The sequence below is a fragment of the Thunnus thynnus genome, chromosome 4 (assembly GCF_963924715.1).
Source record: "Thunnus thynnus chromosome 4, fThuThy2.1, whole genome shotgun sequence".
Classification (NCBI taxonomy): domain Eukaryota; kingdom Metazoa; phylum Chordata; class Actinopteri; order Scombriformes; family Scombridae; genus Thunnus; species Thunnus thynnus.
Window position 1 is genome coordinate 21,134,661 of NC_089520.1, and position 12,374 is coordinate 21,147,034.

General features: G+C 40.0%; 2 protein-coding genes across 2 annotated transcripts; both read left to right on the forward strand.

Moving 5' to 3' along the window:
* Positions 1-405: 405 nt before the first annotated feature.
* LOC137181615 (mitochondrial intermembrane space import and assembly protein 40-B-like) lies at positions 406-3,144 on the forward strand. The gene is made up of 3 exons (XM_067587441.1): positions 406-643; positions 1,911-2,009; positions 2,101-3,144. Exons 1-3 carry the CDS (start codon positions 622-624, stop codon positions 2,421-2,423), a joined length of 444 nt encoding a protein of 147 aa, XP_067443542.1. The 5' UTR covers positions 406-621; the 3' UTR covers positions 2,424-3,144.
* A 1,815-nt stretch (positions 3,145-4,959) lies between these two features.
* Positions 4,960-12,075, forward strand: uroc1 (urocanate hydratase 1). Its single transcript, XM_067587435.1, has 19 exons — positions 4,960-5,215; positions 5,883-6,013; positions 6,538-6,631; positions 6,737-6,796; positions 6,909-7,037; positions 7,141-7,202; positions 7,351-7,417; positions 7,774-7,917; positions 8,021-8,109; positions 9,084-9,146; positions 9,242-9,421; positions 9,518-9,615; positions 9,715-9,787; positions 10,124-10,313; positions 10,394-10,492; positions 10,621-10,720; positions 11,190-11,271; positions 11,394-11,493; positions 11,591-12,075. The coding sequence occupies exons 1-19, from the start codon at positions 5,090-5,092 to the stop codon at positions 11,729-11,731; spliced, it is 2,028 nt and encodes a 675-aa protein (XP_067443536.1). The 5' UTR covers positions 4,960-5,089; the 3' UTR covers positions 11,732-12,075.
* Positions 12,076-12,374: the final 299 nt, after the last annotated feature.

Consider the following 12,374-nt stretch of genomic DNA (forward strand, 5'->3'; position numbering starts at 1 on the left):
AAATGATTTGTAAATAATGTACAATTAGAGTTTGAGAGAAGTCTTACATACCAAGATTTTCTCCTTTTCTTTACAAACATTATTTGTGTGAAATGACAAGCATCATTTTGTGGAGAGGCCTCCTTTTTTTTTGCATGCAGGGTTTTGAGCTGTAGGAGGCAGTACTGTGGCCCGGAGCTCTACTCTACCAAGAGCGATATTTTTTGTTCCTAGGATGGTGAAGACATGACCCGCCCTACTCTGCCTCTGATTGGCTTACCCTGATATTACTTCCCTAACTCTAACCAATCACACTCCTCATGGCTAAATTTAACCAGCCCAAGCAACGAAGTTAACGAATTCTATCCAATCAGAGGCAGAGTAGGGCGGGTCATGACTTCGCCATCCTGGGAAATAAAGATTTGGCCTACGCGAGAGGAGCAAAGAAGAAGACTGCATGGTCTTGCCGCTATAACAAGGATAGTTGTGAAACACATTTGCTGATTGCTGATGCTGCACTGAAACCTCCAACGTTTTCACGTAGTGTTGTGTCATGTATTAATACGACGTGTTTTTCTCTGTGAGCTGCCATCTGCTGCAGTAGGTAAAAATCAGGAGCTTCATCAGTTCCAGCGAGAAGAAATGACTTCTGTCAGAGAGGAAGGTAACCATGTTGTGCTAGCCTGGCTAACTCATCTGGACAGCTAACATTCAAGTTAATTTGAGTCTGAATGAAAAAGTCAGTAACTAAAAGTGTAGTGTAGCTAGTTTCTCGCCATTATGAGAATAACTAGCATTTGAAATCATCACCTGTTAGCGTTACATCATCTGTGAACAGGAGCGTTAGCTAAAAGTTTAGTTTAACCTTGACCAGCAGCACCATAACCTTACAGTCTGTGTTACCTACAGTGACTGTTTTCATAGTAAGTCGTCTTAAGATGGTTTTCACAAAATGTTTGTCTTTGTCACCACAGTATGTTAAGTTTTTCTCTCGTGGGCATCATGATGAAATGTGGCTGTCTTGGTTTTGGTGGAAAACTGCTCATATTCATGAGATTTGTTCAAATTCAAGAGAAAAATGTGCCCAGACTGTCACGCTACATAATCTTACTCGTGTTTTTTCAATGTTATACTAATCTGTCCATTATGTTTTCAATTAAAAGATTTGTTCTTGTGCAAGATGTCACAAAAAGTCACAAAATAATTAAAAAATCATATTAAAATGTCCCAGAACCCAAGAAGATGTTTTCAAATGTCTTCTTTTGTCCAAAAGTCAGTTGTCATGAAGTCAGACAAAGAAAAGCTGCAGATCCTTAGCTGGAAAATGTTTAGCATCTTAGCTAAATAAATGACCTCAGCTGTTCAAAACTGCCTATTATTCTCTATCAATTGGCTAATCAATGAAGTGGCTAATCATTTCATCACTAAATAACACAGTTCATTGAGATGTGTGGCTGAACATGCACACACATACAAATAAGTCAATGACAACATTAATTTGAGGGTTAAAATGAAACAAAACAAAAAAAAATTTTTTTTTAAACAAATGTCATAAGCATTGATAAGGATCCCTTGCATTTGGTGATTGATACGTTTTTACCAAGATATGCACATAGTGAGACATTTTACAGTTAACAATTAAACTTGTCAGAGCTCCTTGCAGGCAAACTCCACAATGGTGACACTGTTTCTAAATGACAAACATATCTTTGGCATATCTGTACTTTGTGTTTTTTGCTATTTTTTCAGCAGACATTTTCTATAAGATGATTTGAAGATTGGAACAAGAACCAGTGTGATTATTGTCATCTTAATATTAAACTATCCAGTAGACGCAGTTGAGGTCATTTGAGGTTGTGGGATAGATGGGATGTCATAATACTTACCACTGATGTTTTGTTTGAATTGTCCTTCCACATTTTACACAATAGGTAAAGACCGAATAATCTTTGCCACCAAAGAGGATCATGCAACACCCAGCAATGCTGAGCTTATAGAGGAGGATCCCAATGACCCCTATGAGGAGCGAGGTGAGGAGCTATAAATAGTAGCTCTGGTAAAGTTTTAAACCCTACATTTTATTACCCTGCATTTTAATTCAAAACTCCTCTCCTATCCTAGGTCTGATTCTTCCCAATGGGGAGATCAACTGGAACTGCCCCTGCCTCGGCGGGATGGCCAGTGGTCCTTGTGGGACTGAATTTAAGGACGCCTTCTCCTGTTTCCACTACAGTAAGGAGGAGGTGAAGGGCTCTGAATGCCTGGAGCAGTTCAGGGCCATGCAGGAGTGTATGCAGCGCTACCCGGACCTCTACCCGCAAGAAGATGACAAGGTGCCCGAAGAAAAGTCATCTGAAACAGAGCAGACCTCACAAGACTCTGCTCCTGTGCAAGACTCTGATACCCCACAACCCAACACAGAGAGCTCAGTGGAAAGCTCATGATGAGCCCCTGCGTCAATCCGAGCGTCAGGGTTGTAAAAAGAAAAAAAAAAAATCTATTTATGAACAAGATGGACTTGTATTTTTTTTTTAAATAATATAATATTGTTGAAAAAAATCACAATCTTGAAATTCAAGTTTGTCAGTCCTGCCCTTATGTTCAGGAAAAACAAGATTTGCAAATTCATTCAATCAACAACTTAAAGGACCAAGCTGAGCATAAACACTGAGGTGTAAAGTGGATATTTTTTTACTTCCTTTGTTTCATGATAAACAGTCCACTAATCCATGCTCTGATTTAACATAAAAAGTTCTGAAACTGTAAGATTACAGTGAAAAACACGTTTTATACTTGAACATTTTTCATTTCCATTCTCTTTTAACTGTATTATTTTCATACTACATGACATATATTTCATTTTACATACATTGTACATTATGAGTTATACAACATTTATGTTAGTAATGTTATCAAAGTTGTTAAATCTGCAGATGTGCGAGGAATGAACTGCAACTAAAAAACATCTTGCAACTTTCTAGTGTTGAATGTTCAGTAGCGTTCAGTTTCCACAGTTGTCCTCTGTCTGCTAATTTATAACCAGACCTAAAACTTTTACCTCACCTGAACTCAACTGTTCCGTCTGTGTGCAACACAGGAATGATTGAAGTGACTTGAAGTGAATATTGTTGAAAATTTTATAATAAAAACTGTTCTGGTGAGATATTACTAGTGTAGACCTCCCTCGATTTCCTACATTTGACCTTGTATACTTTACTCACAATATTGGAAATGTGTTGGCATCATTAGCACCCAGCAGATGGTAACTTAGCTGTTAATTAATGAGTAACACAAACAGTTCAGAACATTGCTGCTCCCTTTAGATTATTTTCAGTTATAACTCAACCTGCAAGGAGAGAAGCAGTTAAAATGTAATTCGGTCAGGATACAAACTTTCTTAGTAATGAGTTAACTAGCTCTCATTTATTCAGACATGTAGAAAATATGTCAGATTATTGTGGTTTTGAAGGGTGAAATGGTGTAGATAATGTCCTACTTTCAGACTTAATCTGCATCTACTACACTGCACCGGAAAGTATATGTTTTTAGTACATTATTAGTAATTAGTATCAATCAATCAATCAATCAATTTTTATTTATATAGAGCCAAATCACAACAAAAGTCATCTCAAGGCACTTTTCACATAGAGTAGGTCAAGACCATACTCTTTAATTTACAGAGACCCAACAATTCCCCCATGAGCAGCACTTGGTGACAGCGGTAAGGAAAAACTCCCCTTTAACGGGTAGAAACCTCAAGCAGAACCCGGCTCTTGGTGGGCGGCCATCTGCTTTGACTGGTTGGGTTGAGAGAGAGAATGAAAGAGGGAAAGGGGGGGGGGGACACAGAATAACAACAATCATAACAACAATCATAACAATAATGACAATGACACAGCAGCAGCCAGGGAAGGATGCCATCAGGACTGTGAAGGACCGCGAAGGCTCGGCCCAGAACCCAGGGTTTCCAGCGAGGTGAGAAAGCACAAAAAAACTCCGGGGAAGAAGCAAAGTTATTGACATGCATTGATGTTACATGAATGCATACAGATGGAGAGGAGGAGGAGGAGAGAGGAGCTCAGTGCATCATGGGAAGTCCCCCGGCACTATAAGCTTTATCAAAAAGGAAAGTTTTAAGCCTACTCTTAAACATAGAGAGGGTGTCTGCACCCCGGACCGAATCTGGAAGATGGTTCCACAGGAGAGGAGCCTGATGGCTGAAGGCTCTGCCTCCCATTCTACTTTTAAAGACTGTAGGAACCACCAGTAAGCCTGCATACTGGGAGCGCAGTGTTCTAGTGGGATAATACGGTACTATGAGCTCTTTAAGATATGATGGTGCCTGACCATTAAGGGCTTTGTAAGTTAAGAGAAGGATATTAAATTCTATTCTAGATTTTACAAGAAGCCAATGTAGCGAAGCTAAAATGGGAGAAATGTGATCTCTTTTTCTAGTTTTTGTTAATACACGTGCAGCTGCATTCTGGACCAGATGGAGAGTCTTTAGAGACCTGTTAGGGCAGCCTGATAATAAGGAATTGCAATAATCCAGCCTAGAAGTAACAAATGCGTGGACTAGTTTTTCTGCATCTTTTTGGGACAGGATGTGCCTGATTTTTGCGATATTACGTAAGTGAAAAAAGGTATTAGTGTAGAGGTCTTGTATAATGTCCATGGATCTGCAGGTGATGGTGGTAATGCTCTGTATTGCCTTAAAACTGTTGAGGAAATGATATGATTCTACGTCATTGTTGTTGACCTGTTGTTGTCCAAAGGTTCTGACATGCTTGTTTAACTGTGTTACATGTTTATGCATCTGGGGTCAGAGGTCTGTTGCACTGTTTGTCCACAACCTCAGGAATCAATCATTACAAAATAACTTTTTCTAACCACGGCATGCTATTGGCGGAATGAGAAGGGCAAAGATGACCAAAAAGCCAATGGGACAATGAGGTGAAGAGCAGAGCCATCGCCCACAAATCTTAACAAGTAGTTATCACAGTCTTTCTCTCCATAACAGTCATTTGCAGTGAGGGTGACAGTTGCCTGTCCATCTCCAGTGTGATCTCCAGATCTCTACTCAAGTGTTTGACAAAAAATACTCAGCAGGATGTCGACTTTAAAGGAGATATGCAGCGGTTTACCGCTGGACCCTTTGCCTCCTAACCGGGGAAGAGACCCTAATGTGCCACATGCACCTATCCGGACCCCAAACCTCACAGCAGAGGAGGAGCGGGTGAGTGAATGTAGTAACAATTTAGTGCATTCAAACATTTTTATCTTCTTTGTCACAAAATAAATTGTAATGTAGCAGTAATCCGGTTACGTTTTATGACAATACTTTTTGGTCCACAACAGCACAAGTGTAGTGTTTTATTTCAAGCTCAAAAAAGACTAGAATAGAGACATCACTGGTACTAGTCACACACAGTTTTGCCACTATAACAAGTCAAAATACTTTCTGTAAAAAAAACAAAAAAAAAAAAATCTATAATGAAGACATTATATGTCTAATAGTATGAAAAGCACTGTAGATGGACCAGCTGGGCTGCAGTAAAAACTGTCAAATCATCACTATCAAAAGGAAAAAGTGCGATTTCTTTTACTATACAGGTGTTAGACAGTTGACATTATGCCATGCTGTGTACTCTGTCTTATTGCATCACCACTGCTGGCTCATGTGTTGCCCTAAAAAAATTGATTATTCTCTCAGGTCCTCAACTGATTGCCTAAACTCAGAGCAAAGGCTTCAGTCAATAATTAAGAGAGACACAGGCAAGCTTTTAACCGTTATATCAGGAGGAGCCTGAAAGTGTTGAAGACTTACTCATGTCTGTCCGACAGTATTGAGACACTGATTTACACTGTGTTCATCCAGTAACCTAAATGCCTCTTCCCTCTAGATGGCGCTGAGAAATGCCTTGCGTTATTTCCCCCCCTCCCACCATGCAACACTTTCACTTGAATTTGCTCAAGAGCTGCGGCAGTACGGCCACATCTACATGTACCGCTTCTGCCCAACATTACGCATGAGGTGAGGCAGCCTGATGATTAAAGACTAGCCCATGTGGGATTTTTTAAGCCAGTATCCAAACTGATGTATGAGTAAAATTAAAAAAAAGAGTAAAATAAATCTATTAAATATATATTGACCAATATTCCTTTTTTTGAACTTGACACTTAATTTGGTCACTTGGTCACAAGTTAAGACAAAGATATATAAAAAGACCATTAAACTTTACCAACAAAGATGACAGTAACAGCAAATGAAAGATGAGTTTGGCAAATATTGTTACTTGAAAATTTAAAAAGATCAAATACAATATCGACCAACATTATTGACCTGCTGATATATGTCAGCAGGGCTTTAATGACAGTTCTTGCTGCATATCATGTACACCACTACACCAACTAATTGTATTTACACAAGACTGTAACTTACCAAAGAAGAAACAAACAGAACATAATCTAACTCTAACTCTATTGGATTCAGTACATTCAGTTTTGCTGTTACAGCCTTACCTGGTCTGTTCTCATAAATTTCCTTCTATTCCTCAGAGCATACCCCATAGATCAGTACCCTTGCCGCACACGTCAAGCAGCCTCAATAATGCTAATGATCATGAACAACCTGGACCCAGCAGTTGCTCAGGTGAGCTTCTTCCACAGCGTGTATTAACTGAGCAAAGCCTCCTGAGTTAATTCTTTTGTTTGACTTGTTCACTCTAAGACAGCTTATTTTTTCTTAATATTTTAGTTTCCCCAGGAGCTCGTCACCTATGGAGGGAATGGACAAGTGTTTAGTAACTGGGCCCAGGTAGGTCCTTAGTTGACTCGTGTTGTGTCCAGTGGCTTTGGTAATTATGATATACAGAGTCTAAATAGACAAAATAATAATGATTTGTGTGCGTGTGATGGTGTGAGTACAGTTCCGCCTTGTGATGCATTACCTGAGTGAGATGACAGAGGAGCAGACTCTGGTCATGTACAGCGGTCATCCCATGGGCCTGTTCCCCAGCCTGCCTTCCTCACCGCGTGCCATCATCACCAACGGCATGGTAACTGCACAAGACGCATAAACTGACCTTATAAACTAATACTTTTAGCCCACATGCATCCCAGTGTGATGAGACATCCACCATTTCTTTTTCCTTCACTCAGGTTATTCCAAATTACTCCTCCAGAGAGCAGTATGAGAAGATGTTTGCTCTCGGTGTATCAATGTAAGTTTTTTAAGGTGATTTTTTTTGTTGGTATCGGCCATCACTTGCTGTTAGGTAGAGTGGTGATTATACAAGAAAATGTTGCCATATTAAGCATATTGTGTGGGTGTGAGATGTAATCTTGTGTACTTCTGTTGTTTGTTTTCAGGTACGGTCAAATGACAGCAGGCAGCTACTGCTACATTGGTCCGCAAGGGATTGTTCATGGCACTATGGTTTGTGAAAAAACAACAAAAACAAAAGATGCACAACAGCACACTCAAGTATTCCTTCATACAAATATGGATTATGACATGATTTCTGTGTCGGAAACAAGAAAAAACAAAACTTTTCTTCACAAAATTATACTTATTTTTTAGACTCATTTCGCTTTTTTTTTTTTTGCTTTTTTTCACATACTGAGTAGTATCACCTTAGTAGAACTCTAAAATATTTAAATGAAACAATCTGATCAGGAAAAATCATGCTTTCATTGAACCCTCGAATCTTAAAGACATTTGCAACCTGCTTTATGACCTGTATGAAGTAGTTACTGTTCTATTTATTTGTTTTGTTGTGTTTTTCTGTGTAGCTGACTGTGCTGAATGCCGGCCGGAGGTACCTGGGCTCTGATGACTTGAGAGGTCGTGTCCTTGTGACCTCTGGCCTGGGGGGCATGAGTGGAGCTCAGGCTAAAGCTGCCGTCATTGCTGGCTGTATTGGTGTGATTGCAGAGGTCAGCTGGTATCCAGACTTTATATGTTAGTACTCAACTGCTGAGCAAGAACGGAGGAAGTACTGTATGTCGATGTGATGGTGTGAACTGGATTTCTGTGCAGGTGGACGAGGCTCCTCTTAGAAAGAGACACGAGCAGGGCTGGCTGATGGAGGTCACAAGTAGTTTGGATCAATGCATTAAACGCATAAGGTAACAGAGAGGAGAAGATTATTAAGATTAATCATGAATGTCCAAAATCATTATTACTAAGCTGTTGCTGCTTCTACTTAATACTGTACTGGTGGCCATGATGGTTTTGATATTATGGTGTTAAGTGTTGAAAGTCTGGAACTTGCAGTATTAATTGGCAGCTTTGTTAGCTACAAAAAAGCCATACCTGGAAGTGGATATACCACAATACCACACTGTACTGTATAAATACACTGTTACGAGTAAAAGTACTGTATTGGAAATGTTACTAAAGTAAAAGTACTCAGTGGAGGAAAATAATGGAAAAGAGGGAAACAGCTAGTCTGGCTCTGTTAAAAGGTAACAAAATCCACCTTCCAGCACCTTTAAATCCTTCCCTGGTTACTGGCCAACCTCATGGTGACAACAAGACTCACGGAAATCACTTTATAGATGCTAGTAGGTCGAATTTGTTAACCTCAAACAGAGCCTGGCTAGTTGCTTCCTCCTGTTTCCAGTGTTTATGCTTCATATTTATTCACATAGACGAGAGAGAGAGTCATATTAATCTTCTCATCTAACTCAGCATGTTTCCCAAAATGTTGAGCTATTCCTTTAATGCAGGTGCATTGATGTGTAAGCAGCATTTTTGTTGTTGTTGCACTTAGCTAATTATTTGATATACTGTAAAGAAGTGCAGTCTATAACACAGCATCATATTTTATAAGTTCATTATATGTGTAAAATCTTCATTTGTTAAGCAACTGCTAGTACTGCTAGTATGTATGATGCAGTGGAGTAGAATTATAAAGTGGCATGAAATGAAAATACTTGAGTACACGTCTATTGTAAATATATTCAACATCTTAGCAAATGCTCCATATTCAGGAAAAATGGCACAGAAACCCACAGAAAATACAGGATGATGTATCCAATAAAATAACCTGTCTACTGTGAGATACAGTAATAACCCTTATTTTTTGTATGTCTTACAGAGAGGCCATGCGCTCAAAGACTCCCCTCAGTCTGGGTTACCATGGCAATATTGTAGACCTATGGTGAGAGGTGAAAACTTTCTGCTGCAGCTACAGTGAGAGAGCCACGTTTTGTCACATAGTCTTGAAATCTCCCACTTGTCTACCTTTCTAACCAGGGAGAGGCTGCTGTTGGAGTATGAGAGGACAGGCGAGCTCCTGGTGAATTTGGGTTCAGACCAGACCTCCCTTCACAACCCATTCAACGGAGGCTACTATCCAGTCCAGCTCAGCTACCACCAGGCCAATCAGCTTATGTCCACTGATCCCAACCGTTTCCGCACCATGGTCCAAGAAAGGTTGAATTAGTCATACAGGAGAACTTTGCTGTAGTATATTTTCTGCAAATTGTGATACTATCAAGCTGAAATAATGTGTTTTACATATTATCACAGCCTCAAAAGACACATAAAGGCCATCAACAAGCTGTCTGATGCTGGTATGTTCTTTTGGGACTATGGCAACGCATTTCTCCTGGAGGCCCAGAGAGCCGGTAAGTAATTTAATGCACACAAACATACACAATAAACATAGATGTGTCATTCACTCCATATCAGAATAACAAAGAGGCCTGGGTTCCTTGTTTTTATAGGAGCAGAGGTAGAAAAGGTCGGTGGAAGACCAACAGAATTCCGTTACCCTTCTTATGTCCAGCACATTATGGGGTGAGATATTGTCTTATTTATTCAATATAGCATTGATCCTGCATTATAACTCTAACAGAGGCTTTAGACAGTTAAAACACTGAAAATCAAGAGTGTAAAAGTTCATTGTTGACCTTGGAAACAGTAGTTTGTCAAAATAATCAGAAGTAAAGCTTCACTTGCTAGCTTTGTCTGAGCTTTTAACCACATCTCATCAGGGGAAAATATGGCGAGAGCTAGTACAAGTGAAGCTGGAGTTAAGATTATTTTTGTAAATCTAGAAACCTGTGATCAGATCAGATCTTTTTCTTCTTGGGATGAATAGTTTGTGTTTCTCCTCTTCTGTCTTTGCCACAGCGACATCTTCTCTTTGGGCTTCGGACCGTTCCGCTGGGTGTGCACATCTGGCGACCCCCAAGATCTCGCCGTAACCGACAACATTGCTGCTACTGTCCTGGAGGATATCAGTGCCAACGTGACTGATCGCATCAGACAGCAGTACAGTGACAACATCCGCTGGATCAGAGAGGCCGGAAAACACAAAATGGTCGGTAACTTTCTGACTAAATACAAATCACACTGTTGAAGAGATGGCTGTAAATGCTCTCTTTGTTCCTCTTTGTTTAGGTTGTGGGATCCCAAGCCAGAATCCTCTACTCCGACCAGAAAGGAAGAGTCTCCATTGCTTTGGCTATCAACAAGGCTATCGCTGATGGAAGAGTTTCAGTAAGAGAATACATTTTCTGCTTTCATATACATCTTTGTATGCAAGATTTCATGTTTTCAGAGGTGTTTCAACATCTGGCCATGGGCTTTCTAAACTGACAGCATCTTACGTTGTTTCTCTTACTCAGGCTCCTGTGGTTATTAGCAGAGACCATCATGATGTTAGTGGCACAGACAGCCCCTTCAGAGAGACCTCTAATGTGTATGATGGGTCTGCCTTCTGTGCAGGTATGTGCAGTTCACTGTGGCTGTGCACAACTAAGGACTTTTCCAATTAAATCAGTTTAATATGACAATTTGTCTGTTTTAGATTGACAGAAACAAACGCCTGCTTTCAACTACATTACCAAACAACTATAACATGGTTTTGACAAAAATAAAAGAAGACACGCTGACTGTAATTGATTTCAAGCAGATTTTAATTTTTATATCATACTGAGGTAATGATTGAAATCCTAGAAAAAAAAAAAAACATTAGCTGGCAACTCCACAGTCCGCACAGCATCTGTTTCTGATTACTACTGACATGAATAGCTGTGACTGAGGCTTGTGGCTTTGGCCGCATGCTCATAACCTGGGTTGTTTTTCTTTGATTCCAGCTTTCCTGCGTCACTTTTCATTCATATAAACCAGAAATACTGCAGGAATTACTTGAATTCGAGCCACAGTGACAGCTCACCATATCTCCTCTTTACAGACATGGCAGTCCAGAACTTTGTCGGTGATGCATTCAGGGGCGCCACATGGGTCTCCTTGCATAACGGTGGCGGTGTTGGCTGGTAAGGCTGGATGGTTATCCAGTAAATAGTGGATCTGTATGAATGTTAGTTATGATTCATCAAAGCTGTTTATTAAATGAATTCTCATTGTGTTTTCACTTTATCTTATGCCTCATCTATAGGGGTGAGGTAATGAATGGAGGATTTGGTTTGCTGTTGGACGGCTCAGAGGGAGCAGCAAAGCGGGCCACTCTGATGCTCAACTGGGACGTCTCCAATGGGGTGAGAGTACAAAGAAGAACTCACTATTATTTACAGTCTGCTCAGATTACAGATAATATCTGATTTACTCTGATCTGTGTGTCTGTGTGTGCTGCAGGTGGCTCGTCGCTGCTGGTCTGGAAACTCAAATGCCTATGAGACCATTCAGCGCACCATGGAGGAGCACAGGCAGCTGCGTGTCACCATGCCTTTTCCTGTAAAGGATGAGCACGTGCTGGACCGTGCCCTGCAGGGCTAGCCAACACTGCAGCATATGTTACAGTAACAGCCAGCTACAGACACGCAGCAAAGGAAAGCCGCAGCTGCAATCACTGAATGAGGCCTTATCCAACAGCTGAAATGGCTACTAGAAATCTCCTACAAAAACAACTCAAAATACTGAAATACTGCAAAATATTTTGTCAGTACTAGTTAATCAATCAGTGCCAGTGATGTTACATACTGTATGTTATCCATAATTACACAGAATTCACACAGATGCTCTACTATTGTGCTAGGCTGTTTTAATAATTTAATTTGCAAGAATATGTTCTTTGTTTTATTGTGCTGAAAATTAAACTACAAGCATGTTTAAATTGTAAAGCCTGTATGAGTCATTTGCACTATATGTCAATAATCTACAATAATAATTTGCCCAATTATGTTAATCAAAATGTCACTGACACTGACATATAAGTGTCTGACAACATTATGGAAAGGACCATACAGAGAAATAAAACTTTTTTCTTTTCTTTTTTTCTTTCACTTGATCCAGTCTGTTTGTTATTGTGTCAAATCAAGTCTGGATCTGATCTCGCAAGAGTTAAGTTGTTGTCAAAATCAGCCCTAACCCTAACCGTCCTCCTCCTCATGCCTAAACCTAATCAAGTGGGCGTGTCATG